This window comes from Leptosomus discolor, chromosome 11, assembly GCF_034619465.1.
Source record: "Leptosomus discolor isolate bLepDis1 chromosome 11, bLepDis1.hap2, whole genome shotgun sequence".
Classification (NCBI taxonomy): domain Eukaryota; kingdom Metazoa; phylum Chordata; class Aves; order Leptosomiformes; family Leptosomidae; genus Leptosomus; species Leptosomus discolor.
In genome coordinates, this window is record NC_141401.1 from 8998499 (window position 1) to 9026284 (window position 27786).

The window sequence follows — 27786 nt, forward strand, 5'->3', positions numbered from 1 at the left end:
ATGACCACTTTACTATTAGTGTTTGTGTGTTTGCAAGTCATCACCGCAGCCGTCCCCGTGGAGCTCTCAGGTATGTGCCCCGGGGTGTGGGAAAGCAGGACTGAGCAATGTGCTGCACTCTGGTCCCATCCCCGAGCATGGGCTGCTGCCAGAAATAAGCATACCCAAGATCTGTTCTGTGTACACACAGGGCTCCTCTATTTGGAAGGCTGCTATGCCATAGCCTCTCACGGTTCTTGTGCCTGAGGAGCCAGGGAGATAGCTCCAGGCAAAGGCAGATTTATGGGGAAACTAAGGGAATTTTATCATTCCCCTTTTTAAATCTTACCAGGTGTGATCTCGTAGCATGGGCAACAGCTACACTGCAGTAGAGCCCTTCGTTTCCACATCCAGCACTGGTCCAAATCCCAAAAGCAACCACAGTGCAAGGGTCGTGGTTGTAACATCCCTTTCTGCAAGTTATTTTCAGCATACTAGACCAAAAAGGGTATGTCTGATTATGTGGGTACAGGTTTGCAAAGCAGACATAGGCACTGGAGCACACGGAAGCACTGGACATTTCAGATTAAATGCGTTATTAACATAACCATTGCTTTGTTTGGGAACTGGCAGACAGTAGTGATGGCCTGGAAGTGAAGATACCTGAGCAGTCTCCCCTGCGTGTCATCCTGGGAAGCTCCCTGAACATTCCCTGTTACTTCAACATCCCAGAGGAACAGGACACCAGTGCTCTGCTGACCCCACGGATCAAATGGAGCAAGCTCTCAAATGGGACCGAAGTTGTCTTGCTAGTGGCCACTGGTGGGAAAATCCGTCTTAACACCGAGTACAGAGAGGCAATCTCTTTGCCCAATTACCCTGCCATCCCCACTGATGCCACCTTGGAAATCAAGGCACTGAGATCCAACCATACCGGGATTTATCGCTGTGAAGTGATGTACGGGATTGAGGACAGACAAGACACAATAGAGGTCCTAGTGAAAGGTGAGATCCTGCCTTTGCTCTTTCCTCTCAAGATCTTGCTGCCAAGCCTGGGCAGAAGGGAGGAAGAAATATATGGGCAGAGGAGGTACTGCTCTCCCCATAGGCATACACCCTTTCAGTCAGGTCACAGATAAGGCAATGGGTAGGTGAGCAGAAGTCATGGGCAGGCATTTATTTTAGCAGGCTAGGACCAGACTAAACAAACCAGTAAAATGACTCACACAGAATATATGGCAATAAAATGACTCTTCTGGCAGAAGGCGAGTTACAGAGACAGCAAGACGACATCCTTGGCAGGAGGTGGTACTCGATACACTGGGCTATTGCTCAGAGGGTTGAAGCTGGAACAGGGCCGTTATAAGACCTTTTATTTCTTCCAAACATTTTAGAAGATGGGATGCCCTCAGCTGGAGAACTTGTCTGTTCTGGAAAAAACTTTCCCCATCATCTTGTAAAGCCCGTCAAAATGATAGGTGGATAAAATAACAAAAGTTCCTACAATCCTTATCTTTATTGTAGTTTTTGCTTTCAGTGTAGGACAGGGGGACAGCTTCCACTACAACAGTTAACTGGCAGGTCTCTGCTGCTCACATGCAGATGTGGAGTACATATCTGACAGTGGAGGCTGGAAGCCCCCTCATTGCTCCCTGGTGAATTTTCCACTTCACTTAAAGCCTGGTCGTGGCAGACCAGAGTGCACCCATAGACATCCTTTATAAATATCCCTGTTCATCAAAATAATATGACTTAGATATGTTTGCAGCGAATCTGGAGATTTTAAGTGCATTTGCTTCTTGTTATTGTTTCCTGTGTTTACACAGTGACTGACACTCTGCACCCTTGGTCCTGAGCAGGACCTCGGGAGGTGGCAGTTTTCAAAACTGCGCAGCAGCCCAGTCCCTACTCTGCCCCACCGGCTGATTTCTGAACTGTATATTTAAAATACTGCATGGAGCTATATCAGAAAAGTGTTGAGTCCATCTGACAGTGATATAGCTCTGTGTTCTGGGCGATGGGTTTCCTCCCACTGTTCACACTACTATTCAGGTACTGGCTTTCAGTGCACCATGACTTTGTTACAGCACCACAGGAGAGCAGTCACTGTCTTAGGTCACAGTTGTGCTCCACAAGGTCCTGTGAAAGGAGCCCAACAAGTCACCCTTGGCTTGTGATGCTCAAATACAGACAATCAGCCTAAATATTTCATTGTTTCTAGCTGACATGTAGTATCAGTTCTTTGAATCCATAACTTCCTTGGAAAGAAAGGGGCTGGTTGCTCTCTAGCAGATGTGTGAGTGATGGCCATTGTGTTTTCCAGGCATCGTATTCCACTACAGAGCAATCTCCACAAGGTACACCTTGACCTTCGAGAAAGCAAAGCAGGCCTGTATCCAGAACAGCGCTGTCATTGCTACTCCCGAGCAGCTGCAAGCTGCCTATGAGGATGGGTACGAGCAGTGTGATGCTGGCTGGCTGGCTGATCAGACTGTCAGGTAATGAACAGTGGAGCGGCAAGGAAAGCCACAGCAGGGTCGTTAGGGAAGGGCTTCTGTAATGAAGCCACCGACTGAAAACTGTTGAGAAACAGTTGCTAAACAGCAGCTGTTGTAATTGCTGGTGTGCAGAGGGAGGTGGTGGATTGCAAGCCATTCTCTGCCAGGGCAAATCTACAGTAGGAAAGCAGAGGGACCACTGTGCTCCTCAGCTGGTGGACAATGGTTTAATCCTGATCCCTCATCCTCCCTGAACAAAACAGATGTTATGCCAAGGTGCACAAGTGTGGCTCAACTGTACCAAGCTGTGCATCTCCCACTGGGGAGGCACCTTGGCCTGATGTCTTTGGTCTGTGCTCCCGGGGACCTGCTGTGCTCAGGACCATCAGAGGGAGGGCAGGATAGCAGATCATCCTTCCCTGTAACCCAGGAAAAGTCATGTCATCACACTGCGCAGTTCTCCGCAGCTCCCTTCCAGCCTCACTGTGGCTGCCAGGGTCCTGCCCCTCCAACTCCTTACACACCCTCTCTCCCCCAGGTACCCCATCCACTGGCCACGGGAGCGCTGCTACGGTGACAAGGATGAATTCCCAGGTGTGAGGACCTACGGTGTCCGTGAGCCAGATGAAACCTATGATGTTTACTGCTATGCAGAGCAAATGCAAGGTGATTTGGGGCTTTGATTGTTACTAGACACAGAAGCAGCCAAAGCTCTGATCATGCCTAGACTGGACAACAGTAAATACAGAGGCAAAGGGCCTAGAGACAAGACGGATTAAAGATGAAAAAGCACATACCCCAGCAAGGCCAGAAGTTCTTTACAGTCTCCTTCTTAGACCCTGGACAATTTTAATGTCAAATGACTAATGCAGTACAGAGGGTGGAGTCTGTCTAACCTCCACCAGAGCCCACGCCATCCTGTGTGGCTCTGGTCATCCATCTGAGGGTGTGACATTCAGAGGCGTCAATCACCCATGCTTATGACAGGGATCCATTGAAATATTCAGCACATCAGAACTGAAACTCTCCTTTATCTTCCTCTTGCCCTGTGGCTCCAGCTGGTTTGGTATGTTTTGCTCTAGTCCGTATTCAGTCTGTAAGACTCCCTTTCTTCTGGTCTTTATAGATAGTCATCAGCATGGGGTTGTGGTTTAGCTGTAAGACACAGGATCTTTCATCTTATCCAAACTCCCACGAGCAGGAAGGGAAAAGAAAGGGAATTCGGATTAAATTCTGCTAATGGATGGTGTGATTGCAGGTAAAGTCTTCTATGCCTCCGCCCCTGAGAAGTTCACCTTCCAAGAAGCTTTCGACAAATGCCGCAGTTTGGGAGCCCGTTTGGCCACCACGGGAGAGCTGTACTTGGCCTGGAAGGATGGCATGGACATGTGCAGCGCAGGCTGGCTGGCCGATCGCAGCGTCCGCTACCCCATTTCCAGAGCACGGCCCAACTGCGGAGGGAACCTGGTGGGCGTGCGGACAGTGTACCTGTACGTCAACCAAACGGGGTACCCTCACCCCCACTCTCGCTACGATGCCATCTGCTATCGTGGTGAGTGCACTGGGGCTGTGGGACTAAGCAATGGGTCTCTATGCATCAGCAACCAGGAGCTCCCTGGCCATAGCTCACCTCTTGATTCTTTAATTTTTTTTTTTTTAAAGGTAGGGGGAAAGAGGGTTTTGCTAAGGATTTAGTCCCCCATTCATGTTCAGGTAGGAAGCAGACCAAGAAAGTGCACAGACGCCTGATCTGTACAAGGGGGCTCTGAGGAGGTGGGTGTAACACAGCCCTCTTCTTTCCAGTCCTCCCACAACTTTCAGCTTTGGTAGCTCCACTAGAGACACAGAGCAGAGCTCAGGTGCTTCATGTACAAGACTTTGAATGCTGTAGATGGAAGAGAAGGAAAAAGAGAACAGATCTGACCTTGAAGATGTGTATAGTGCTGTGATGCAGTACAGACACGGGCCTGAGTTTCCACACTGGGAAAAACCAGAGATTGCGGCAGTCTCTGGCAATCAGAAATGGGGTAAAATTGCACCTAGGAAGTCAAGACCATCCCAGCTACCCCCACTTTTCTTCTAATTGCACACTTCTCCCTGCAGCAAGAAGGAGGCAAAGCATAGTGGTATATGGTCTATTCAGGGCAGTGAGAGACTAACATTCAAATAGGGTTGCCATCTCTAAAAAAATAATTTTTAAGTGTGTTTTGAAACCCCTTTGATACAGACCTATTGTCCCCAGATGCATGTATAATCATTGTGTCAGGAGGCCCTGTAAAACCTCCCAGACCCCTTGGAGGTATTCAGCAACATGGCCAAGCTAACAACTGGTCCACCAAGCCACAGCCTTCTGGTTATCTCAGGATATGCATCTGAAACTGCTGAGTACAGCCAGTCCTCCTCTGAGCATCTCTATCTAATTCTCTGAATCCCTTGAGGTATGAGAGGTACTGGCTACAATGAACTAGCAGGAAAATGGAATTAGAAATAAATAGAGCAGGGAAAGCAATATTAGAGGGAAAGACTGATAGTGTCTCATTTTCTCTCCCTCCCCAGCCAAGACCTGCCTTGCTGCATCTCCAAGATGTCCCATCCCTCCCTCACCTGCCCAGTTCGCTCTTTAAACCACTGTCCTTGCTGTAGGCTGACCAGCTCAGTGGCACGTTAAGCACATTCTCCTACACCCAAGGGATGTGACTTGAGCAGAAAAGTGATTTGGGAGGGGAAAGGTGGGAGCTGTTCGAATGTGTTTGGTACAGCATGTGGCCTTGGCTGTCCTGGTGATGGGGTTAGCATGTTCATATGTGATGAGCTCTGAAGTCGTCGCCTGGGCAGAGCAGAAGGAGATCGTGGTCCTGGTGAGACTTCATGTATTTAGTGTGAGGATCCCGCTGTCTTTCTCCCCCGGGTCAGACCTGCTGTGGAGGTTATCCAAGCTCCCCTACGGCCACCTTAAATTCCTTGCAACAGGCACTAGAGGTCAGTGCAGACTTGGATATAGGCAAGGTGTTCCCGGGAAGGAGAGCTGGGAGGAGAGCAGGGGAAGTCCTCTCTGATTTACCAGCTGTGGAGCATGCGGTGACTCATTGCCTCTAACTCATGAACATGCCCTCCGTGCTGAGGTGTTGTAGAGAGCCGAGGTGGAGGAAGGAAAACCATTTCTTTTACCAGACCGTCATGATTTCCCTGCTTCCCTCAGAGCCAGCGAACACCCAGCTTCTTCTCAGAGGCAGCACCAGCGCAGTACACCTTGCTAGACTGACCATGCACTCTCTGATTGCTGCTTTGTCTCCTGCTGCAGGGGACGACGTTGAGACCCTGGTCCCAGGGCAGTTCATCGATGAGACAGGAAGCGAGCTGGGCAGTGCTTTCACAGTCCAGACCGTCACCCAGACTGAAGTGGAGCTACCTCTGCCACGCAACGCCACAGAGGAGGAGGCCCGTGGCAGCATCGCCACCCTGGAGCCCATTGAGATCACACCCACTGCCACCGAGCTGTACGAGGGCTTCACTGTCCTGCCCGATCTCTTCGCCACCAGCGTCACAGTAGAGACAGCTGCCCCCGAGGAGGAGAACGTGACCAGGGGCGACGTCACGGGGGTGTGGGCTGTACCTGAAGAGGTAACCACCGTAGCCTTAGGCACTGCCATCACCACCGAAGTGGCAGAAGTGAGCTCGGTGGAAGAGGTCGTGGGGGGTACTGCCACACCAGGACTAGAGTCCGCCTCAGCATTCACAGTGGAAGATCAGCTCGTGCGAATGACAGCAGTACCCGGTGTCGGTCTCCTCCCTGAGCAGCCCATCTCCCCCACGGGTAAGTCACCAGGGCTCCAAGAAGCCTGAAGATCAGTTTCTCCTAGAGGTAAACATTCAGCTAAAAACAGCCTGAGCTTCTGCCATCTCAGTGGGCATCCAGATTCCTGGAGGTGTGCAGGCCTGTTTGAGGTCAGGGACAGGCTGAATGCCTCCACTGCCATAGGACAGGACAGGTCAGGACACCCCATCATGTGCTAAAAGTGGCTCAGCTGGCTCACGCTTAGGGCTGCAGTGGTCACACTCCCATGGGCATCTGGCTCCAGGGAAGGGGAAAGCCAAGGTAGTAAGATCCTAGAGGAAGGCTAAAGAGATCCCCAGAATATCACCCTCAATGGCAGCAGAGCTCAATGAACAAGACATCTACATCAAAGTGGGTTTGACAGGCACTGGTCCTTGTTGGGAAGACCCTTTCTGGTCACACATCTCAGTGGAGGGGGGATACCATATCTGCTATCTAACCACAGATTCTCTTCCCCCAGGTGTGGTGTTTCATTACCGCGCCGCCACCCGCAGATACGCCTTCTCCTTCGTCCAAGCCCAGCAGGCCTGTCTGGAGAACAACGCAGTCATCGCCACTCCCGAACAGCTCCAGGCTGCCTACGAGGCTGGCTTTGACCAGTGTGATGCCGGCTGGCTGCGGGACCAGACAGTCAGGTAAAACTATATTGACTTGGGAAAGACCCCTCTCAAAATGACTATTCAGCCATGGAACTGAGGCTTTGCTCTGGTCTGTCCTGCTGCTCTGCTCACCAGCATCTAAGGCCTTCCTGACCTAAGGCTGTCTCCAAGCCATGATATCTAGTGGCCAATATACATGTTCTTCTCAACTTGTCCTACCTATTTCCTAACCTGCGTATACATCTTGCAGTGGGAGCTCCCCTAACATGAAGGAAAAATGGAGGAAAGTTTGTGTTCATTGCCCCAAGATGTAAGTGGGCTTGTTTCCAAGTCACGTTCAGGGCTCTGAGCACCTCTAAAGGTGAAGTGTTCATGTCCTTTTCCCAAGTACACTGAGGTTCTTCAGTCCAGGGTATATAAGGCTGACCTTGAGTTATGCCCTTTATTCTTCTTTTGGTAGGTATCCCATTGTGAATCCCCGAAGTAACTGCATAGGAGACAAAGAGAGCTCTCCAGGCGTGCGGTCATATGGCATGCGCCCAGCCTCAGAGACCTACGATGTGTACTGCTACATTGACAGGCTCAAGGGTACATTCTCCCCCTTCCTCTGGGCATGGCTGTGGAGCAAAAATGTGCTTCAAACCTCCACATCTGCGTATGCTTGGGTGAGATGCAGGGACTCACACCCATTTTCTCTCCCATCCCTCAGGTGAGGTGTTCTTCGCAACCCAGCCAGTGAAGTTCACCTTCCCAGAAGCTCAGCAGTACTGTGAAAGCCAAAACGCCACACTGGCCTCTGTTGGCCAACTCCACGCTGCCTGGAAACAGGGCCTGGACAGATGCTATGCTGGCTGGTTAGCCGATGGCAGCCTCCGCTATCCCATCGTCAGCCCCCGTCCAGCCTGCGGGGGGGATGCTCCTGGCGTGAGAACCGTCTACCAGCACTACAACCAGACGGGCTTTCCCGACCCACTGACCCGGCATCACGCCTTCTGCTTCAGAGGTACCCTCCCACCCCTTGCAGGGCATGTAGATCTGTCTCCTCGGGGAAAGGGATTTCACAAGGGAGGTTGGGCACATCAGGGTGCCAGATCGGGCGAAGCACTTCACCAGCATCTGGGACTGTGAATTTTTGGAAACTCCCTCCAATACCTTTTTTCCAGCTATGCCACCTGTGGAGGAGGAGGGGGTCACATCATTCTTTGAAGAAGATGTGCTGGCAACCCAAGTGATCCCTGGAGTAGAGGGGGTACCCTCCGGGGAGGAGGTCACCGTGGAGACCGAATTTGCCACTCAACCTGAGAATCAGACAGCCTGGGGGACAGAGGTCTTTCCAACTGATGTGTCACTGGTCTCAGGTGGGTCAGAGCTTCCACATTTCCTGGGTTGTGCTTGGCTGATGTTGTAAGGTTGGGATACTCCCAAAATAAATATGGAGTCTCCTTGCTGAAGGAAAGCATATTAGCGAAGTCTGAGGCTGCGCATACAGGAGGAGCCACACCTGTATATTATTGAATTTATTACTGAACTAAATGACCAGCAGAACAACGCACACAGCATTGCCAGAGCACCTTAAAAAATACATTGTTATGTATTCAGGATGGGGAAGGTGGGCTAGAAATAGGTCAGCCTTCTAGGGATGACAGAGCTGCAGTGCGGTCAGAGCAACACCAAACATTTTCTCTTCCACATGTTATTTCCGAGGAAGTAGTAACTTGGTTTTGGCAGCTGGAAATCAGTGTCACTGTTGCCATCGTCCTGTGTCAGAAGGTTATACATCCTGTTGGTTTCCCAGAGATACTTAATTTGTAGTCATTTAAGGTATAATGTTCACCAACAAATTTGAAGTGACCAAATTATTTCTGCAAGCCATAGGACTTTGTGCCTTTATTCCAAAGGTATCAGTTTAGAGGTAAAATCAACCAGAAAATTGTTAACAGCTTGTTTAAAACAATTTAGTAAATAATTTTCCTATCTCCCTCTCTTTGTTCACTTTCTTCTCCAGTGAGTCCATCTGCTTTTCCTCCAGCTACCGTAACACCAGAGGAAACAAGTACCGACGCTTCTGTCAGTGAAGTGTCAGGGGACGTCACTGAATCTGGAGAACATCAAGTCAGTGGTGAATCTTCAGCATCTGGGTGGGTATCTGGAGTCCCAGATACACATGAAGAAATGATTTCTGGAGTTTTTGAACTTAGTGGAGAACACTCAGGGATCGGAGAAAGTGGATTACCATCAGTAGACCTGCATAGCAGTGGCTTTCTACCTGGAGAAAGTGGGCTACCCTCAGAGGACCTGAGTGGCATGCCTTCTGGCATTGTTGACATCAGTGGCTTACCTTCTGCAGAGGAAGACATATCAGTGTCTACTTCAAGGGTACCAGAAATTAGTGGGATGCCATCTGGAGTGGAAAGCAGTGGGCTGCCTTCTGGATTTAGTGGAGAAATATCTGGCACTGGGTTAGTTAGTGGCGTGTCATCTGGAGAGGAAAGTGGACTCGCTTCTGGTTTTCCTACCATCTCTCTTGTGGATACCACATTGGTGGAAGTTGTAACAACAGCACCAGAACGGCGAGAGGAGGGAAAAGGATCCATCGGAGTCAGCGGTGAAGGAGATCTGTCAGGGTTCTCGTCCACCGAGTGGGACACCAGTGGCAGAGCCCAAGGGTTACCTTCAGGAGCTGAGCTCAGCGGGGAGCCCTCTGGAGGGCCTGAGCTCAGTGGGGAGCCTTCTGGGGTGCCCGAGCTCAGCGGGGAGCCCTCCGGAGGGCCTGAGCTCAGTGGGCTGCCCTCAGGACTGGATGTCAGTGGAGAACCATCTGGAACACATGAGGTCAGTGGCCTGGTGGACCTAAGTGGCCTTATTTCTGGCATGGATGGAAGCAGTGAGGCTTCAGGCATTACTTTTGTAGATGCCAGGTTGGAGGAAATGACAACAACACCCTCAATTACGGGAGCAGAAGCAAAAGAGATTTTGGAAATAAGTGGATTGCCTTCAGGAGGTGAAGATGCATCGGGCATGGTATCTGGGAGTTTAGACATCAGTGGTGAGCCTTCTGGGCGTATAGACTTCAGTGGGAGTGTTTCTGGCATGCTCGAGATGAGCGGACATCCAAGTGGAATAATTGACAGCAGTGGAGAAGTCTCTGGAGTTGATGTCACCAGTGGCCTAGTGTCTGGAGAGGAAAGTGGACTCACCTCTGGCTTTCCCACAGTCTCTCTCGTGGATACCACTTTAGTGGAAGTTGTAACACAGACGTCAGTTGCACAAGAGGTGGGAGAAGGGCCATCTGGGATGGTGGAAATCAGTGGATTTCCTTCCGGTGACAGGGGACTATCTGGAGAAGGGTCTGGAGGCATGGAGACTAGTGGGTTTCCTTCAGGGACAGGAGAATTCAGTGGAGAGCCATCCGGGATCCCGTATGTCAGTGGAGACATTTCTGGAGCCACAGATCTAAGTGGACAATCTTCAGCAGTGACTGATATTAGTGGAGAGGCCTCAGGGTTTCCAGAAGTCACTTTAGTCACTTCTGATTTAGTAGAAGTTGTGACAAGACCAACAGTATCACAGGAACTGGGTGGGGAAACAGCTGTCACATTTCCCTACAGTTTTGGGCCAAGTGGTGAGGCTTCTGCATCTGGTGAACTAAGTGGGGAAACATCTGCATTGCCAGAAATTGGTATAGAAACATCAACAGCTTACGAAATCAGCGGTGAAACACCTGCATTTCCTGAAACTAGTGTAGAAACATCCACAATTCAAGAAATCAGTGGGGAAACATCTGCATTTCCTGAAACTAGCGTAGAAACATCCACGATTCACGAAATCAGTGGGGAGACATCTGCATTTCCTGAAATCAGCATAGAAACATCAGCAATTCAAGAAATCAGTGGGGAAACATCTGCATATCCTGAAATTATCATAGAAACATCAACAAGTCAAGAAGCCAGGGGTGAAACATCTGGCTATCCTGAAATTATCATAGAAGCATCCACAGTTCAAGAAGTAAGTGGGGAAACCTCTGCATTTCCTGAAAGTAGCACAGAAACATCCACAATACAAGAAATCAGTGGGGAAACATCTGCATTTCCTGAGATTAGCATAGAAACATCCACAAGTCAAGACATCAGTGGGGAAACGTCTGCATTTCCTGAAATTAGAATAGAAACATTCACAAGTCAAGAGGCCAGGGGTGAAACGTCTGGCTATCCCGAAATTAGCATAGAAACATCCACAGTCCACGAAACCAGTGGAGAAACATCTGCCTTTCCCGAAATTAGCATAGAAACTTCAACAGTCCATGAATTCAGTGGAGAAACATCTGCCTTTCCTGAAATCAGCATAGAAACTTCCACAGTGCATGAAATTAGTGGAGAAAGTTCTGCATTTCCCGAAATTAGAATAGAAACTTTCACAAATCAAGAAGCCAGGGGTGAAACATCTGGCTATCCCGCAATTAGCATAGAAACATCCACAGTCCATGAAACCAGTGGGGAAACATCTGCATTTCCTGAAATCAGCATAGAAACTTCAACAGTCCACGAAATCAGTGGAGAAACTTCTGCATTTCCTGAAATTAGAATAGAAACATCCACAAGTCAAGAAGCCCGAGGCGAAACATCTGCATTTCCTGAGATTAGCATAGAAACATCAGCAATTCAAGAAATTAGTGGGGAAACATCTGCATTTCCCGAAATCAGCATAGAAACACCAACAAGTCAAGAAGCCAGGGGTGAAACATCTGCCTATCCTGAAATTATCATAGAAACATCCACAGTTCAAGAAGTAAGTGGGGAAACCTCTGCACTTCCTGAAATTAGAATAGAAACATCCACAAGTCAAGAAGCCCGAGGTGAAACATCTGCATTTCCTGAGACTAGCATAGAAACATCCACAGCCCATGAAACCATCGTGGAAACATCTGCATTTCCTGAGACTAGCATAGAAACATCCACAGTCCATGAAACCAGTGGAGAAGCAGCCGCATTGCCTGCTGCCAACATCGAAACAGCTGCCACATCTTTGGCCAGTGGTGAGACCTCTGGTGCTCCGGAGGAGAAGGAAATTCCTGGCATAACATCTGGAGCTGTGACACACTTGATGTCAGGCATTTCAGGGGAAACCTCTGTCCCAGATGTTGTAATTAGTACCAGTACTCCAGATGTTGAACCAACAGAGGGACCCAGGAACCCTGAAGAGTCTCAGCTCAAAATAGAGCCCTCTCCTCCTGCAGTGTCAGGACAAGTGATGGAGACAGCTGTTGTTCTAGACAATCCCCATCTGCTGGCCACCACCACTGCTGCTCTGCCTCAAGTCTCACAAGAAGCAATAGAAGCATTAGGACCCACTACAGAAGGTACCGTGTCTTCTTCTCGAAGGGAACGTTCTATGGAAGGGAAGGGAGGGAGTGGGCATAGCTGTCACTTTTTTGCTTCTTCTACAGCAGAGAACATTAACACAGAAGTAGACTTGAGCAGAACATTATTGCAGTGTGAAGCTACAAACCTGTGGGGTTTTTCCCAGCTCATGTTCACGAGCTTCTGTCTTAACAAATGATAGCCTACATTTGGGCAGGTAATGCAATTATCCAACCACCATAACTGCATCCCCAGGAGCCTCCAGGCTGCCTGTGCATGGCAATTACATACCCCTGGGGAGAGCAGCAGAGGACCCGTTCAAAGGAAGCACCAGGAGATGCATGTCTGGCCTTCCCTCACTGCACCACAGCAGTAGGCATCAGTCACTCCTTTGAATTGCTATTCCTGGTGGATACAGCTCCACCCCAGCTATGATGAGCAGCCCAGTGGAGCTGGCATCTGCCAGGAACGTGATGGAGGCATCATCTGCTTGTGCTCCCCAGGGGACCCAGGTCATCACTGGGACATAGATGATCCCTCCCCTCTGTGATGCCAGAGGTGGAGGCTTGAAAAAGAATACTCTGAGAATGGTCATTGAGAGCCACTGTGACCAGGTCCCTGTGTGTGATACAGCTGGGGGAGGCACTAGGGCATTCATACCTCCCCTGAAATTGCTCTAAGCCATTGCTATAATCTAGAGAAAATAACAATCTTTTCTTCTCATGTGGAAACAAGAGCAAAGACGGCTCCACCCGCCAGAGACTTCCACCCTGGCTAGTGGATGCAGCTGAGAAGTTGGATAAGACAAGCTGCAAGTCTCTGTCCTGTTTTGTTTCTCTTTCCATGCTGTGTTGACTTGCTGCCTGTATTCTCGAGCGTTTCATGGCTCTTGCTCCAGAGTGGGAGGCTGGCCATCAGCAGCTTTGCAGTGCCAAGGGGTAAGAGGAAAAGCAAGACAGCTGGGGATGAAATTCTCTGCTCTCAGCATCATCTGCGCTGAGTGCAATGTTTGCATTGGGCAAACTGCTCCGATCCCTTTGGCACAGAGCATGACCGCCCTCTGGTCTGTGTCTTAACGCTGCTCTCTGCAGCCAGGAGGGGCTAAATGTGTGAGACAATGCTCAGAGCATTGCTGCCCTTTGTCAGCTCTGCTGATAAATGCCCTTCCTTCTACCCTGCCCCTTTTTGGCATTTTAGCTCTGTCTTTAGTAGGACCCCTTGCTGCCAAGTATGAACAGACACAATATTTAAATCTGAGTAACCATTTATGGTGAAAACACTCTACTAGCTTTGTGAGAAGCATCCCCTGAGCAGTGTTCACATGCTGTGGAGGCACTAAGATATTAGAATGAGAAGAAAATGAGATTGGACGTGCTTGCTGGTGGCTGCTTCTTGGCCAAGGGACAAGTCCAGTCCCAGTAACACAGGATGTCCTGTGACATCCCTGGCCACAGCTCAGTTTCACTTTGCTGCCATCAGGAGCGGGCTCCTGGGGACAAGCCCTGTTTGAGAACCATCAGTTCTTGTGCTGCTGTATGAAGGTCCTACACATGCTCAGTTATCAGTGGGCCACATGTTCATGTAAGACATGACACTTAAGTATGGTACACAACGTATGTGCAAAGAGATTTGTTCAGTTCCTTATAGCAAAAGTAATATTAATTCCACTCCTTTCCCACATTACCTCCTGAACTGCTTCTTTTTGGTTAATTTACATCATTCAGCATAGGTAGCTCTGGACTCAGCAACGGTCTGTAAGTGCAGGGCTTTGTGAAGCTCAGCCTGGTTTCTAACATCATTTCCATCCCCAAAGTGCTTCGAATGAGTCACTGCATTTCCCTCTGCCGTCACTTCTCTCCCTCTGAGAAAACAGGTAATCACAAACCTTTATTCAGTCCCGCTCACAACAAATTTGAGGTCCTGTTTGTCTGCTGAGCAGCTGCACAGCGGATGCTGCAGCAATGGGTGTGGGCAAGTCAGCGAGGTCATTCCCACAGCACTGGTCCAGCCTGGCACAGCGTCCGGGGCTTGGCACGGTGCCGCAGGAGTTACGTACCCAAAAGCACACTCCTTGCACACCTATGGGCCTCCTGCCATGTCCGAGCCTGGAGACAAAACAAGCCAGCAAAGGCAGAGTTGAGGGGAAGGAAGGAAAGTAGCCAGTGAGGCTCAGAAATTTAAAAAAAAATAAATTTAAAAAAAAAAAAAAAGAAGAAGAAAAAAATTGGCCCCAAAGTATGGTTTTATTTCACTGCTTTTTCTTTTTATAAATTACCCACAAGGCGATTGCCAGGCGTTTGTTAGCCAACATTCTTGTGAAGTATTTTGAAAGAAAACCATGTGTTCAACAGCTCATGTGTGAAGAAGCTTAAAAAATGTTCTGAAATTGGAACATGTTGTGTTATTTGCAAGTCATAGAGATGACAATGTCGCAGCTGGGGTTTCTTAGCAGGTGACAGGGAGAGGTAAGCGATGACTGCATGAAGTTTAACTGTAGACTCTTTGTAAACTACAGATGGGTTTGAGTGCACATGTGTGGCTGATGCTCCCACCAGGGGAGATATTCTAGGGTAAAACTTCTCTTTTCATTGGTAAGCTTCTTTGCTAGAATGTCCCTACAGGGTTAAATGCAGTCCTAGTCAGGGTCTGAAGGAACCTCATTCACGTGGCAAGAAAGTGTATTGACCATGAACTTGCAACACCCCTGCAACAAGGCAAACTTCTTCTAGAGAATTAGAGAAAAGTGATGACCAAAAAAAATTTTTAAAAAGGAATAATAATGACAGATTTCCTTTTTTTGGGTCGTTACTCTTTACAGTGTTCTGGGGATTGTGAACATAGAAAGTCTACAAGGAAGATCCATAGGCTGGAGCCCAAAATGCTGTTTCCCATATTGTGGCTGCCTTTTTACCTGAAGCTTCCCAGTCTGGAAATCTAGCTCCTGCAAAAAGATCAGTCTAATATCTGTGCCTTGTGCTGTGCTCAGAGTTTGAAGGATGTAAGGGATGCCCATTAAGTGTGATTAATTATGACTGACATTAAAGCATGGGTGAAGCTGGTTCAGCTTACAGAAGGAGCTTAGAGTGAGGAGCAGGGAGGCACGTGGCTGTTGCCCTTTTGTCCTGTCATTGAAGGCTTCCAGTTAGATCCAGCAGTGGTTTTAGTGGGATGATTTAAGAAGAATGATATTCTTCTGCTCTGCTGTAGCCCATACTTCTTTCTAAAAGCCAGAGCCAGACGCACAAGAAGACTGAAGATTAACGCTTGGAGTGACAGTATTTTTTAGTATTTAACCAAATTGAAGGCTATGCATGCACATGTCTTTAGTCAGCAGTTTGATTCCTCCACAAGGACAGGAGCCCCACAAGCTTGAAGAATTGTCCATAGGCTTGGCTTCTTCATCCAGAGTTTTGCCAACTCAGCGGGTCTTTTTGCTTCTGGTAACATTTGAATAATTATTAGCTGAAAAAAGCATGCTGGCGCTTCAGTGAAAGGCTGTGGTTTGGAGCACTCTGACCAGACAATGACTTAAAAACTTCACTCAAGTTGGGGAAAGAAAGAGAAATGTGCTGAAATGGCAGCTATTTATGTTAAGTTTTGCTTGTCTCTGGTAAAACAAGTTCGTGAAGTGTGCTGCCTATGGCCCAAACACAGCTGAAGGTTAGAATCCAAATGAGGAAAGGTCTTGATGGGTTTTCCTCCTTCTTCACACCCTGGAATTCCAAGGGATAAGATTTTGTTGGTCAAGAGAAGATCAACCCAGAAGAAAAGGGTCTAGAAAACATTCACCTGATTCATAATGTTTTACCTAATATGGAATGAAGAATATGCTCTCAAGAAGGAGATGACGGTACCAGTCCTGACTGAGAGATAAGCAAAAGCACAGACCATTGGTGGCTGACCAGATGATTTGATGTCTCCTGGAATACTGCCTATTTTGCATCAGAAATTTATTAGCTTAATTAAAACCTTTCTCTGAAGAGGCAAGATACAGTCCTGCACTATTATCATACACGTCAGTTCACTTCTACACATAATATTTTGGAGATGTCCAAATTTCCTGAGCTCTCCTTCTATAAGAATGTTGAATCAAAGGTCCCGGCAGATCAACAGGTTGTCCTGGAAACTTGCTGTTCTCTAGATGAATATAGCATTTTAAGGCTGTAGCAGTAGCTGCCCCTTCTGCTGCATGGAGGCTTTGGTTTAATTATTGTAGTTAATTATTTTAATGACTTAATTGCCCATCCTAAGTCACTAGCTAGCTGTGTGATGTTCAATGCTAGCATTTTACTTAAAATGTGAGAGAACAGTTTTCCTGGACTCCTCCTATTCTTTTCTTGTAGGAGTCACCCTACAATTGCTCCAACGTTTTTCTTCGCTGTTTGAGCTATCAGATCGGCAGTTCAAACTTCCCAGGAGTCTGAAAAGCAAATTTAATTTGTACCTGGATTATTTTTTTTTTCCTCAGTCTCTAGAAGATAATTACCTAGCTCATCTCTGAGTCCCTGTTTGGATAATTGCACTTACAAGGAGGCCCATAAAGAAAGGGTGAGCAACACAACAGGACTGTTGGACATCCTGAGAATGCCTCACCTTTCTGCTTACCTTTTCCTCTCTAGGGTATATTTCTAAACTGGTTACTCACAGTTTCAGGAAAACTATACGGTTGTCTCAGGAAAACTACAGTTTGTTCAGAGTTTGGATGATAGCATCCTCTCTGTTCACAAGCTGCTTCTCCTTAGTAGATGTTTTAAGCACAAAACTGACTGTGTTTAATGGGTATTTGTGCTAATTTTCCATACAGGCTGCTATTGAGAGAAATGCACAGACTGTACTGTTTTAAAAAGTGTTAGCACTGTTTCTAGCATTGTCTTCTTAGGTTGGGGTGAAGGATTTTAAAAGTATTTCCTTCTCACCGCTGACACAGCATGTTCACTTTTGCATGCCATTTGCTTTCTTGAGCAAAACCAGGACCAATCTATTTCTTTCATTTCTAAAGCATTTCTCTTTCCAGTTTCCATGATCTAGTACAGCAAATTGTTTTCAAAGGCTTTGGGAGAATACTTGTGTTGGTTTTAGTTGCACTGAAATAAAATAGTTCTGACTAAATATAGTATGTATCTGGCAATGTAAAAGAAATCTTAGGAAGAAAATGGTGAAACAAATTCAGAGTTTGCATTGTAGCTGTGTAACTCCCCTTGGTTCCTCCAGCCAACAGTTTACATCTTCCAGATGCAAGACCCTGTTTACATCGGATATTTTTTTTTTAACCTAGAAGTTAGACCTTGGTCCTGTTAGTAGCAAAAAATAGAAACTGTTGTCACAACAGATTTGAATAATATTTGCGACTTCTGGGCAATATTAACTGCAGTACGAATCATCTTCTAAAGAGCTGCTAATTTTGCACTATCCTCAAGAACTGAGTTAATAATATGTTCTAAATGGGCTTCCTATTCATGGCACCAAAAGGCGTTTTTTCCCCTGTCTTTGTTTTGGAGCTGAAGCTCTTGAAAGCAAGGACTGCCTCTGTTCTGCATCCCATGCTGCATCGCTTGTCCTTTGTTAGCATTGGGTAACCATAGCAGTAGTCTTGTCTTCTTGTCGGTTGATGAGCACTTGAGCTGCATCTCAAAGCGGAGCTGACTTTTTGAACGACTGCTCATCCAAGCAAATAAATAGCTCGCCTCTGCGTAAGATCCTTGAGAGTCAAGGTACCTGGCAGCCAGAGCTGTGGAAGTGGGGGCTCGCTCCGTGCTGAGCAGAGCTGGCACACCTACTGTGCCACAGGCTTTTCAGCTGGCTGAAGAGGTGTACAGCGATTTACTAACCTCACCTAGCTCTAAACTCTGTGGAAGTGGACACAATTATGGTATATAAAAGGTTATGAAGAAAATAGTCAAGTGTTGCGTGATAGATGGGAATTTTTTTTTGACTGGAGTTCTCACCTCTCATAAATCCTACGGCTTCGATGCAATATCCTAGAAACACCTCCAAACCCACTTGCCAGGGTTTCCAGAGACAACATTGCTGCCAATTTTACCATTCAGAACTTACTTTTCTGAAAGACCTCCAAGACTCAGACCTTCTGGGAGGACTGGAATCAGCAACACTTTCTCCAACCCAGCAGATATGTTTGAGTTTCCTGATACCAACTTGGTGAGGTGATTCTACATCCAGATGGAGATAGGGTCACTGCCCCAACAGCCAAACAGGCTGAAGGGGGAGTTTGGTATTTATGATCGTGTGTTTAAAACATCTTCTTTCCAGCCATTTGCAGTATGCTTCTGGGAAGAAAACCTGTCTGTGTCTCACTTGTATTTGTTGTCTGTTTTTCCAAGACTATCTACAAGTACGCACCCTTTCTTTATATGTCATATATAAAAATATATATGTATATGTATACGTATATGTACGGAGAGATATGTTACATATATATTGTATGCAGAGTTTTGGTTTTACAGCGTATATAATATGTGCGATCATATTATATACAATATCTGTAAAAGGAAAATCTGTTCCAGTGTTATTTCCCAACTGGAAACTTGTGGCAATGATGTGTGTGCCGGCTCCCTCCTCCTCCAAGACCAGGGATGGCAATTCACAGCAGGTCTCCTGCATCTCAGAAGAGATCTTGGACGCAGCAAGTTTTAGTCCACATAGTCGAAGACGGCTGAAGACTCATTCACTGCTAAACATTCTGCTTTAGCTCTCGTATGTGCTTTGTTCCCACCTCTGCAGCGTGCTTTCCACTTTCATGGAGCCTAACAGACAAAGGAGAGCCTTTCCTTACTTGTTCAGCTGGAACCCACTGGAATCAACATGAATTTCACTGCCGCTGCTGTCGGGAAGCCCAAGAGGCCTCTAGAGTTGTAATCATCCCTCAGAATACTGCATTTTCCTTTATGCTCCCTATTTTCTAGGAACTCCAAGTGTGACTAATAAGCAATAGTCAGCCAAGTTCAGCTCCTCTCTTTTACTAGGCCTGTGACCCCTATCTTGTTCTGGAAAGTCTCAAAGTATTTATTAGTGTCGTGGAAACAGGAATTTTCTCCACGTTGCAGTGAACAAAGAAATCCAGGAAGCATTCATGGGTATTTAGAAGGGCAATCCAGAGGAAAAAATCCTTCTGTCAGAGAAGAACTGCAAAACTGGAGCAAGAGGTTCATCAGCCATCTGAGGAACAGGTGCACTGTTCGCAGTGGTGCAGCCTAGAATAAAGACTACAATCTTCATGTTCCAAAGCATGAACAGATTTACCATCCAAGGTCAGAAAGAATTTTCTCCATCACTTAGGCACATTACAGAACATGTCGGCTTTTAGTTGACATATCAGACATTGGCCACTGAGTGATTAGACAGCCACATGGGGTATAACACACATCTGCTCCCATATGTCTGGGAACACCAAGCAGCTGGGCCACAGTTCTGCAGGGAGATGATATCCAACTGAATATAACCCAATCAGAAGATGAACACAGACCTTGGGGAATCGCTGCTCTGCTCTGTTATTTCCATAGCTGGCATGTTTGTCACCTTTGAACGTTTCCTCACTAACCCCTCTCATCCACAAGAAGGGCATGGAGTGTTAGTCAGCACTTTCAAAGCCTTACATTTCTTCTGAGCGTGAAAGAGAGAAACATCTCACATGAGGATCTAACCAGTCATCATTTAACCTAACCTGCGTGGGTGTGCTCCCACTGTCTTCCTTAGTCTTCCTCCTTGTTTATGAGTTGAACATCTCTGAAATCTTTCCATTCTGAATGACTCTTCTTCTGATTCCAAAGCACAATAAGTAGAATTAAGGCTCAGCCTACAGAGATACTGGGAAAAGAGATTTACTTCCAGCACAAACTAGATTTTACAATATATAGATACAAACTATCTACCTGTGGCCTTCTTCAGAGCATCTATGCTTCCTTCCTTCTGCCCCAAGATGACAGAATTGCTACCAAACGGTGCATTTACTACCCAGGCTTGTGCTAAATAGCAAGTTGAGAAATATTGGAGAGTTGGAGGCCAAACTCTTCCCGTACCAACTTCTCTTTTCACCTCCAGAAGACCAAAAAGGATGTTAAGGGCTGTTTTATCTAGACATGAAGCTAAGAGTAGTTTCCTCTACCAAGACAAGTCCACAGCTGGAAAAGAAGTACCAGCTTCTTCCAGCCCCATCACAAGCAAGAGAGCGCATAGTGGGGACAGGTCTGGAGAAAATGGTACTACACTCCAGTATTCTTCACCAAGGAAGAGGCACCTGTAGCTAGGCCTAAGATCCTCAAAGGGAAAAAGTTGAGGGTCTCTGAACCACCTTTGAACCCACTTCTTTTCTTCTCTGCACTTTCTTCATCTTCACTGAGAAGAGATTTCTTGCCCTGGAACTTCATCTAAATTACGGTTAGGAAGAAAACAGTAGTGAGCACTGGCAACCAGGAAGGCCGGTTAGGAGATAGAAATCTCTTTCAGGATGTCTCCATCATTTATGAGAATTCCACGTTCTTCCTCGTAGACCCATAGCTGGTGGAGACACAGACACAAGTTTGCATGTTTGATGCATCAGGCAGAGACAGCGGACAAGGAAGAGTTACCACAGCCGTCAAAGACTGAGTGCTGTGTATTTGATACATCTTGCTGAGCTTGTACTGATATCTTCAGAGTTGTGTTCAACTATCAAGTGACAGAAACCAAAGTCTTCCCTGTAGGGTAGGTTGGGTCTCTTGCCTTCATTCTTCCAGCAGCAGCAGTGGCAGTATGTTTTAAAATAAGACTCTAGCAACTCCGAAGTTCCCCAAAACCAACTGATGTTCCCTCCTAAACAAGCAAGGAAATGAGTTCTCCTGTTGGTGGAGTTGTCTGCCCAGAGCCCTAATGGAAGCCCTTGATTTCTTGCAGACACTGATGAGTGCTACTCAAGCCCCTGTCTGAATGGAGCTACCTGCGTTGATGGCATCGACTCTTTCAAATGCTTATGCCTTCCCAGCTACGGAGGGGACCTGTGTGAGATCGGTACGGCCTACTTGGCTTCAGCTAATCTTACTAACTGCTGCACTACCTTGTTCCTACCCTACCTCCCAAAAAAAGGTGATTCCAAGTGCTCCCTCAGTCCTGCCCTCATCTCAGTAAGCTAACCTCTAACAGCAGCTTAAAATACACTACGGAAAAGCTTTGAGACTTTTGCAGGACCATCTCCTCTAAGATTCCTAAGTAGGATCTTCTGGTGTCTTCTCATCTTTCTCGTTTTTTAAGTTTCTCTAGCAAAGCTCCATACAGATCGTAACAATGCTGATCACAGAAGTCGTTGTCTCTTTGGGTCAAGGGTCTTTCTGTTCATCTGTAACAGTACAGAAACATCTGAGTACATCTTCACCCCAGGCAAACTTTCTCTGCTAGACTGGAATTTCATGGAAGGATGCTTCATCTGAGCCATGAAAAATGATTGTGTTTCTCTCTGTGAAGATTCAGCTGAGAGAAGCCTCGTTCACTCCAGGAATCTCCACCAATTTGACACAGCATGACATTTTTGTCATCTCTTCAATGTGGCTTCCTGTGGCAAAATCAGCAGGGAACATATATCTTTGAGAAAACGTGATGTGACCTATTTTTACATTAAAATTAGGTAGTGACCTGCGCAAATACTTCTTTTTGTTTCTACAAGGAAAGAAAAACAGTTGGGGTTTTTTTTCTTAAAGCTGATGGAAGTCCAAACTTTTATCAGCTGAGCTGAGGGGAAGCTCTCCTGCCTTGCTCAAACAAAAGAGAAATAAGGTTCTTCACCTTGGCACGAGTAGTGATAATATGTATTGGATTCTCTCCTCCCCTGTCTCTGCAACTCTCTTTCTGTTTTCAATATGAACCTGTGGAGTAGACCATAAGAAGGCGGCTCAGGATCATTGGACCATCTGGGCAGGAATTGTGCTGCCTTAACACCACTTTCCTAATGCAACCTAATCAGACCTTGATTTACTCATCCCTGCTATTCATTGTTGAAGATCCCTGTGACCCAACAAGAGACTTTCTACCCTGCAGCTGCTTACAATCTTGTTTGGTCCAAGCCAGACTTAATTTCTTTTCTTCTCCAGTTTATGGACTTACGATGGGGGCTGTAGCCTGGGAGGTGCAAGAGGAAGCCAGTGCCCCAAATGCAGTGGGGAATGTAAGTCTTCATTATTCCCATGAGGCAGACCATCCTTTCCGTCGGTCTCCAAGAACAGTAGGACAACGTTAGTGAGCTCTGCTGTCTGTGCACACAGCCAGTCCTCCTTGTCACCATGACAGTGTCCCTACCAGATGATTTCCAGGATGATTGCTGTCATATTTCCCCTTAAGTAACAGCTGTGTAGGAAAGAGTGGCCTTTCTCCTAGGAAATGTCCTGATGAGGTTCTGTGCCATGTGCTGTCCTATCCCCAGGCTGTGATGACAAGGGGTGATGTTCAAGCTGCTGGAAAGGAGTCTTAAATCTCAAAAGACGGAGAGTGTTCTCTACTTACCTTGTGCAAGCAGTCTGCCTGCAAAGACCAAGAATCCTCAGAGCTTCAGCTGCTTCCAGATAATCCATTTGATCTGTTGAAGAAGGCAAAAAATGTTTTTAATGCCTCAACTAACCACCAACCCTTCCAACATCTGTGAAGCATCTGCAATCTCCAGCAGGAAGAATATCAGAAGGGTGGATTAGGAGGAATTAGTGTGATTGAAGGTGACAAGTGCTTTGACCTACTAAATTTACCAGAGAAGAAAGAAACTGAGTACAGAAAACCTTACTGGAAAGGAATACAGGCATGATGACTTGTGGTAGCCCACCACTCCAAGAGCAGCAAGTGCCTGAGAAAGGATGGTAGAACGGGAACCTGAAAGACTGAGATTAAACACATTTCATTTTCTGTTTCCTTTAGTCACACAGAGGAGATGCGTGGTGTTGCATTGAATGGGAGCTGCTGAAGGTCTTTTCTGGTGGTTTCTCCATTCGCCTCTGCTCTCACATCTGTGGGGTTATATTTTTTTTAATTAATGGGCTCAACTCTGCAGTGTTCCTCAGATGGTAAATGATGTTCTGAAAAGTTGAGAAATGTTTGTACTTCTCTAGCAGCTTCCAAGCTTTTTCCTCGAGATTTCATTTTCTCTCTCCACCATGGTAAGTTCCTGCCTCCATTTCTTTTCTTCCATCTTGGTAGGCTTCCTTCTCCAGAGCTCCAGAACCATACCGAGTGATGCAACCACCTGAACCAGGGCTCTCCTCCTCTCTTTCATTTCCAAATCATACATGTTGATTCTGGGCATCCGGATTCAGGTTTTGGAGTTTCTTTCCAAAGCAAGAACACTCTGCAGGGCAGCATTAGTGGGAAGAGAGGGCTTCTTGCATGGTCAGTTCCTCAAAAACAGAGTCCAGGAACATGTTACAGGGGTTTGAATTGCTCAGAAATAAGTTTGTATCACTCAAGTTTTCTAGTAGCGCTGGTCACGTTACTGCAAAACAGAGTCTTCAACACAGGCTCCCCTCTCTGCGTGTGTCTTGGATGCCTTCTGATGATTTCTCTGGGATTTCCCACAGGCAATAGTGTCAGGGTTTTCTTTTTAGTGGAAGTGACCATGTGTTGTCCCATGCTATGAGAGCATGAGCTGCTAAGAGGTGAGTTGGATAGCTTCCAGACCCATGCACAACTCCTTTTCATCCCTCCTTTGTGTGTTTCAGACCTGGAAAACTGTGAGGAAGGCTGGACCAAATTCCAGGGCCACTGCTACAGGCACTTTGAAGAGAGGGAGACTTGGATGGATGCAGAGACCAGATGCCGACAACATCAAGCCCACCTGAGCAGTATCATCACCCCAGAGGAGCAAGAATTTGTGAACAGTGAGTGCTGAGGGCAGCCTGAGACTGGGCAGGGATCCATCCATTAGACTCTGAGTCTTACGGGCAAATTCATGCAAAATGATGTAAAAACCACAACTTCTCCCGTGGGTGCTCAGATGTTTCCTAACAAGGCCTCACCCTTGCGCGGGGGAGGAAGAACTGTCCAACCGTGAGACAGAAGAGGGCCCTTTCTCGGCTAGGGCAGATCTTCGCTCTTACCACGTTGCTGATGTGGCTTGTTCACAAGATGTTTGCTTGATGCAACAAGTGCAGTGACCCATGCCAACACAGGCTGATCCATGCTCATGGCATGCTGAGTGGGGAGGGAGGTGGACAAGCATGATGCAGCAGGAAAAAAGGACATCAGGGGCTAGTGACTGGGAAGGAGCCAAATGACCCAGAGGCTCCAGGGCCAGAGACAGTTGGGATGGCAAAGAAATGCTTCCAACAAGGTGTAGCAGAACGATGACCCACTCTTCTCTCCCCGTCTGGCTCTTCCAGGCCACGCACAGGACTACCAGTGGATCGGCCTCAGTGACAGAGCTGTGGAGAACGACTTCCGCTGGTCCGACGGGCACTCCCTGGTGAGCCTGCAGCCAGCGGCACGGGCGGGCACTGGCTTTTGGTGTGGGGAAAGTGGTTCCCCTTGGGTGGAAAGAGCTCCATCAGTTACGTGCTGAGTGCTTGGGCTGGGCATTGAGTGGAGCAGCCCTAAACTTCATAGAGCTCATGGTGTTTCCAAGCCTTTAGTAAAGCTGGGCAGCTAAGCTCCTGGGCACCATCGCAATAGAAATAACGGCTGTAGTAGCAGTGCTGGCAACCCACGGTCTCTGCTGGTGAGATGTATGGGTGAGGCAGCAGCAAGGTTGAAGAGGGGAGTAGGAGAGGGGAGGACTCAGCCTTAGGCAAAGGGCTTTCCTCTCTTGGCAGCAATTTGAGAAGTGGCGGCCCAACCAACCCGACAACTTCTTCGCGGCGGGTGAGGACTGCGTTGTGATGATCTGGCATGAGCAAGGCGAATGGAACGATGTTCCCTGCAACTATCACCTCCCTTTCACCTGCAAGAAAGGAACAGGTCAGCACCCTGTACCGTGCCAGCAAGGAGGGGGGGTTCAGGCAGTGAATGCAGGGCTCGAGTGGAGCCCTCAGTGCACATGAACATGGGTTTTGTCACTGCGAAGGGTGGTCAAAGAGGTGGAAGGAACTAGTGATAGAAGCTGGCCAAGGCTCTAGGATAAAGTTTCCCAAGGGCTTGAAAACAAATAAGACAAGCCACCAAGGACAGAGCTTCATGTCTCCAGGCAGAGCCATACCATGGCTGCAGCATAACTCCCACACAGGAGCTCCGTGCCCTCCCATGGACACAAGCGGCTGTTGTGATGCCTGGCTCTCGCTGCCTCTCCAGAAGGCAGGAGCAGAGCCCTGAGGCAGAACACTGCTTAATTTCAAGGCGTCATCACAGAATTTCCGTATCCCCCTGCCCCTAAATTTTGTGGACGGAGGTAATCTTAAAGGGATTTAAGGTTTTATGTGCAGGAAGACTGACAAGGCTGTGCATGCCGAGCCTGTGCCGGTCAGGCAGGAGCTGCTCGGGTGTGAGCTGCCCACTCAGCCAGGCAGGACTCCTCCAGCTCTCCATGTCTCTGCCCATCTCCTGCAGTGGCCTGCGGGGACCCCCCCGTGGTGGAGAACGCCAGGACCTTCGGTCGGAAGAAGGACCGCTACGAAATAAACTCCATGGTGCGGTACCAGTGCAACCAAGGCTACATCCAGCGCCATGTGCCCACGATTCGGTGCCAGCCCAACGGGCAGTGGGAGGAGCCGCGGATATCCTGCATAAACCGTAAGTCTCAGAGCCCCTTCACCTTCGGGTTAGGGCTGATGCCTCCCTGCAGCTGGCAAAAGGAGCTGAGATTGAGGGGGGCATCATCTTAGGGTACTGATTAGCTCTGAGCCATGCAGAAGTGGACATTGTGGTCCCTTTGACTTGTTGAAAGCAACCCCGTAATGGAGCCATGGGAGCTGGCACCTTCTGGGCAGGTATAGACCACAGGGACAGGCTGGAGGGGCAGGTTGGGCAATTCCTGCCCTGGAGGCCCCTGCACTTAGGCAGGGTAGGGGCAGCTGCAGAGCCTGGAAAGGGCAACAAGGAGCTCACCAAGGGGCCAGGCTACTTAAACAAAGGAAAGAAAAAGAAATGACTCCTGAAAGGGTGAGTTTTGGCACCACCTGCATCAGCAGAGAGAATAGGGGGAGGGAGCTGTGGTCCTCCTGAGCCCTTCCCTGGCATCCACCTGCCCTGGGAGCAGGCAGGAGGACAGGAGCCCTGCGGCAGAGCTAGGCCACAGGACAGGGCTGGGCTCCTGAGCCTTCTCCTGTCGGAGCTCCAGCTGATGGCAGCCATCCCTCTCCCGCTGGTGTCCCAGCCCACTCCCAGGCCTGCCTACACCCCTGTCCCATCCCTGCTAGCCTGCAGCTTCCCAATAATTTCATCAGCCTCAGCCAAATCACATCTGTCCAGTGGCCTCCTTGCCAGGTTCTGGTCCAGCTGGGCAATTCCAGCTGAAGCAGCTGTTCTACAGCCAGGGAAAGTCGATACAGGCTTAAGGGAGAAACCTCCGCCCAAGGGAGGAGATGGAAGGAGGAGAGATGGAAGAGATGTCCAAGGGCAGCTGTGTGGTGCAGACCAAGCTGCTGATTCCCTTGGCTCTGCCGTGGACCTGGAGCACTGCAGGCTGTTCTCGGCATGGACCACCAGTGACCAAGAGACCTAGGCTATTCCCAAGCGGCTTTTGCTGCTTCCATCAAAACCCTCCTGCAATTACCACTCTGGAGAAATGCCAGCTTCAAGGGAGAGTGGCAGTGAAGATGGGGTAGAAACCTTGTTACTGACAGCCAGACAGGGCTGTTTCCCCTCCTGTGCCCTGAGCACAACCCACCATTGCTGGATATTTCCCTCCCTGTCTCAAGGGACTGGTGAGGGACTGGAAGGGCGGCAGGCAAGACTGGGGAAGCGGTCCCCATGCTCACCCCATTAGCAAAGCTGCCCTCCCAGCCGGGCACAGGGAAGGGATGGGACAAGTATCCGAGGAGAGGATGCTCCTGCCCAGGCTCCCGGTAGGCACTGGGCACCTTCACCCGCGGGTGAAGCAAATCCCAGCTGCGGGGGTGAAAGAAGGGCCAACTGTGGTGGGCAGGCAGGCTGGTGCCGGGGCACACACAGCCGCCCGCCAGGTAGCACTGCCTGTGCCTGCCCGTGTTTTTCCAGGGAGCCAGGGGCTGGGGCAGCCAGTGCAGGACAAGCAGCGTCTCTGTCCTGGCTCCTGCTAACAAGGTGCCTTTTCTTCTCCTCCCTCTTCCGCAGCCTCCAACTACCAGCGCAAGCTATACAAGAGGAGCCCCAGGAGCCGGTCGAGACCCAGCGGCAGAGCCGTGCACAGACCGACCCATTAGAGCAGGGCGAGAGAGACCGAGGAGGAAAGCGAGAAAGAGAGATTTTTAACGGAACAGTTATATTAACAGAGTCTTCTTCTTCTTGTTGCTTCTTTGTCATATAAGGAAAAAAAATTATATTAAAGACAAACCCACCTTTGTGTATATATATCAAAACAAAATTAATGTTTTTCCAAGCACCAAAGCAAAGCAAATTAGATCTCAGCATTTTTACTAACCGTCCGG

General features: G+C 48.2%; 1 protein-coding gene across 1 annotated transcript; it reads left to right on the forward strand.

Annotated features, from left to right (window-relative positions):
• ACAN (aggrecan) lies at positions 1 to 27561 on the forward strand. Its single transcript, XM_086471383.1, has 16 exons — positions 1 to 70; positions 613 to 984; positions 2303 to 2477; positions 3016 to 3143; positions 3736 to 4029; positions 5779 to 6291; positions 6773 to 6947; positions 7372 to 7499; positions 7621 to 7914; positions 8075 to 8269; positions 8917 to 12267; positions 23950 to 24108; positions 24610 to 24692; positions 25039 to 25183; positions 25769 to 25951; positions 27473 to 27561. The coding sequence occupies exons 1-16, from the start codon at positions 1 to 3 to the stop codon at positions 27559 to 27561; spliced, it is 6354 nt and encodes a 2117-aa protein (XP_086327509.1).
• The last annotated feature ends 225 nt before the right edge of the window (positions 27562 to 27786 follow it).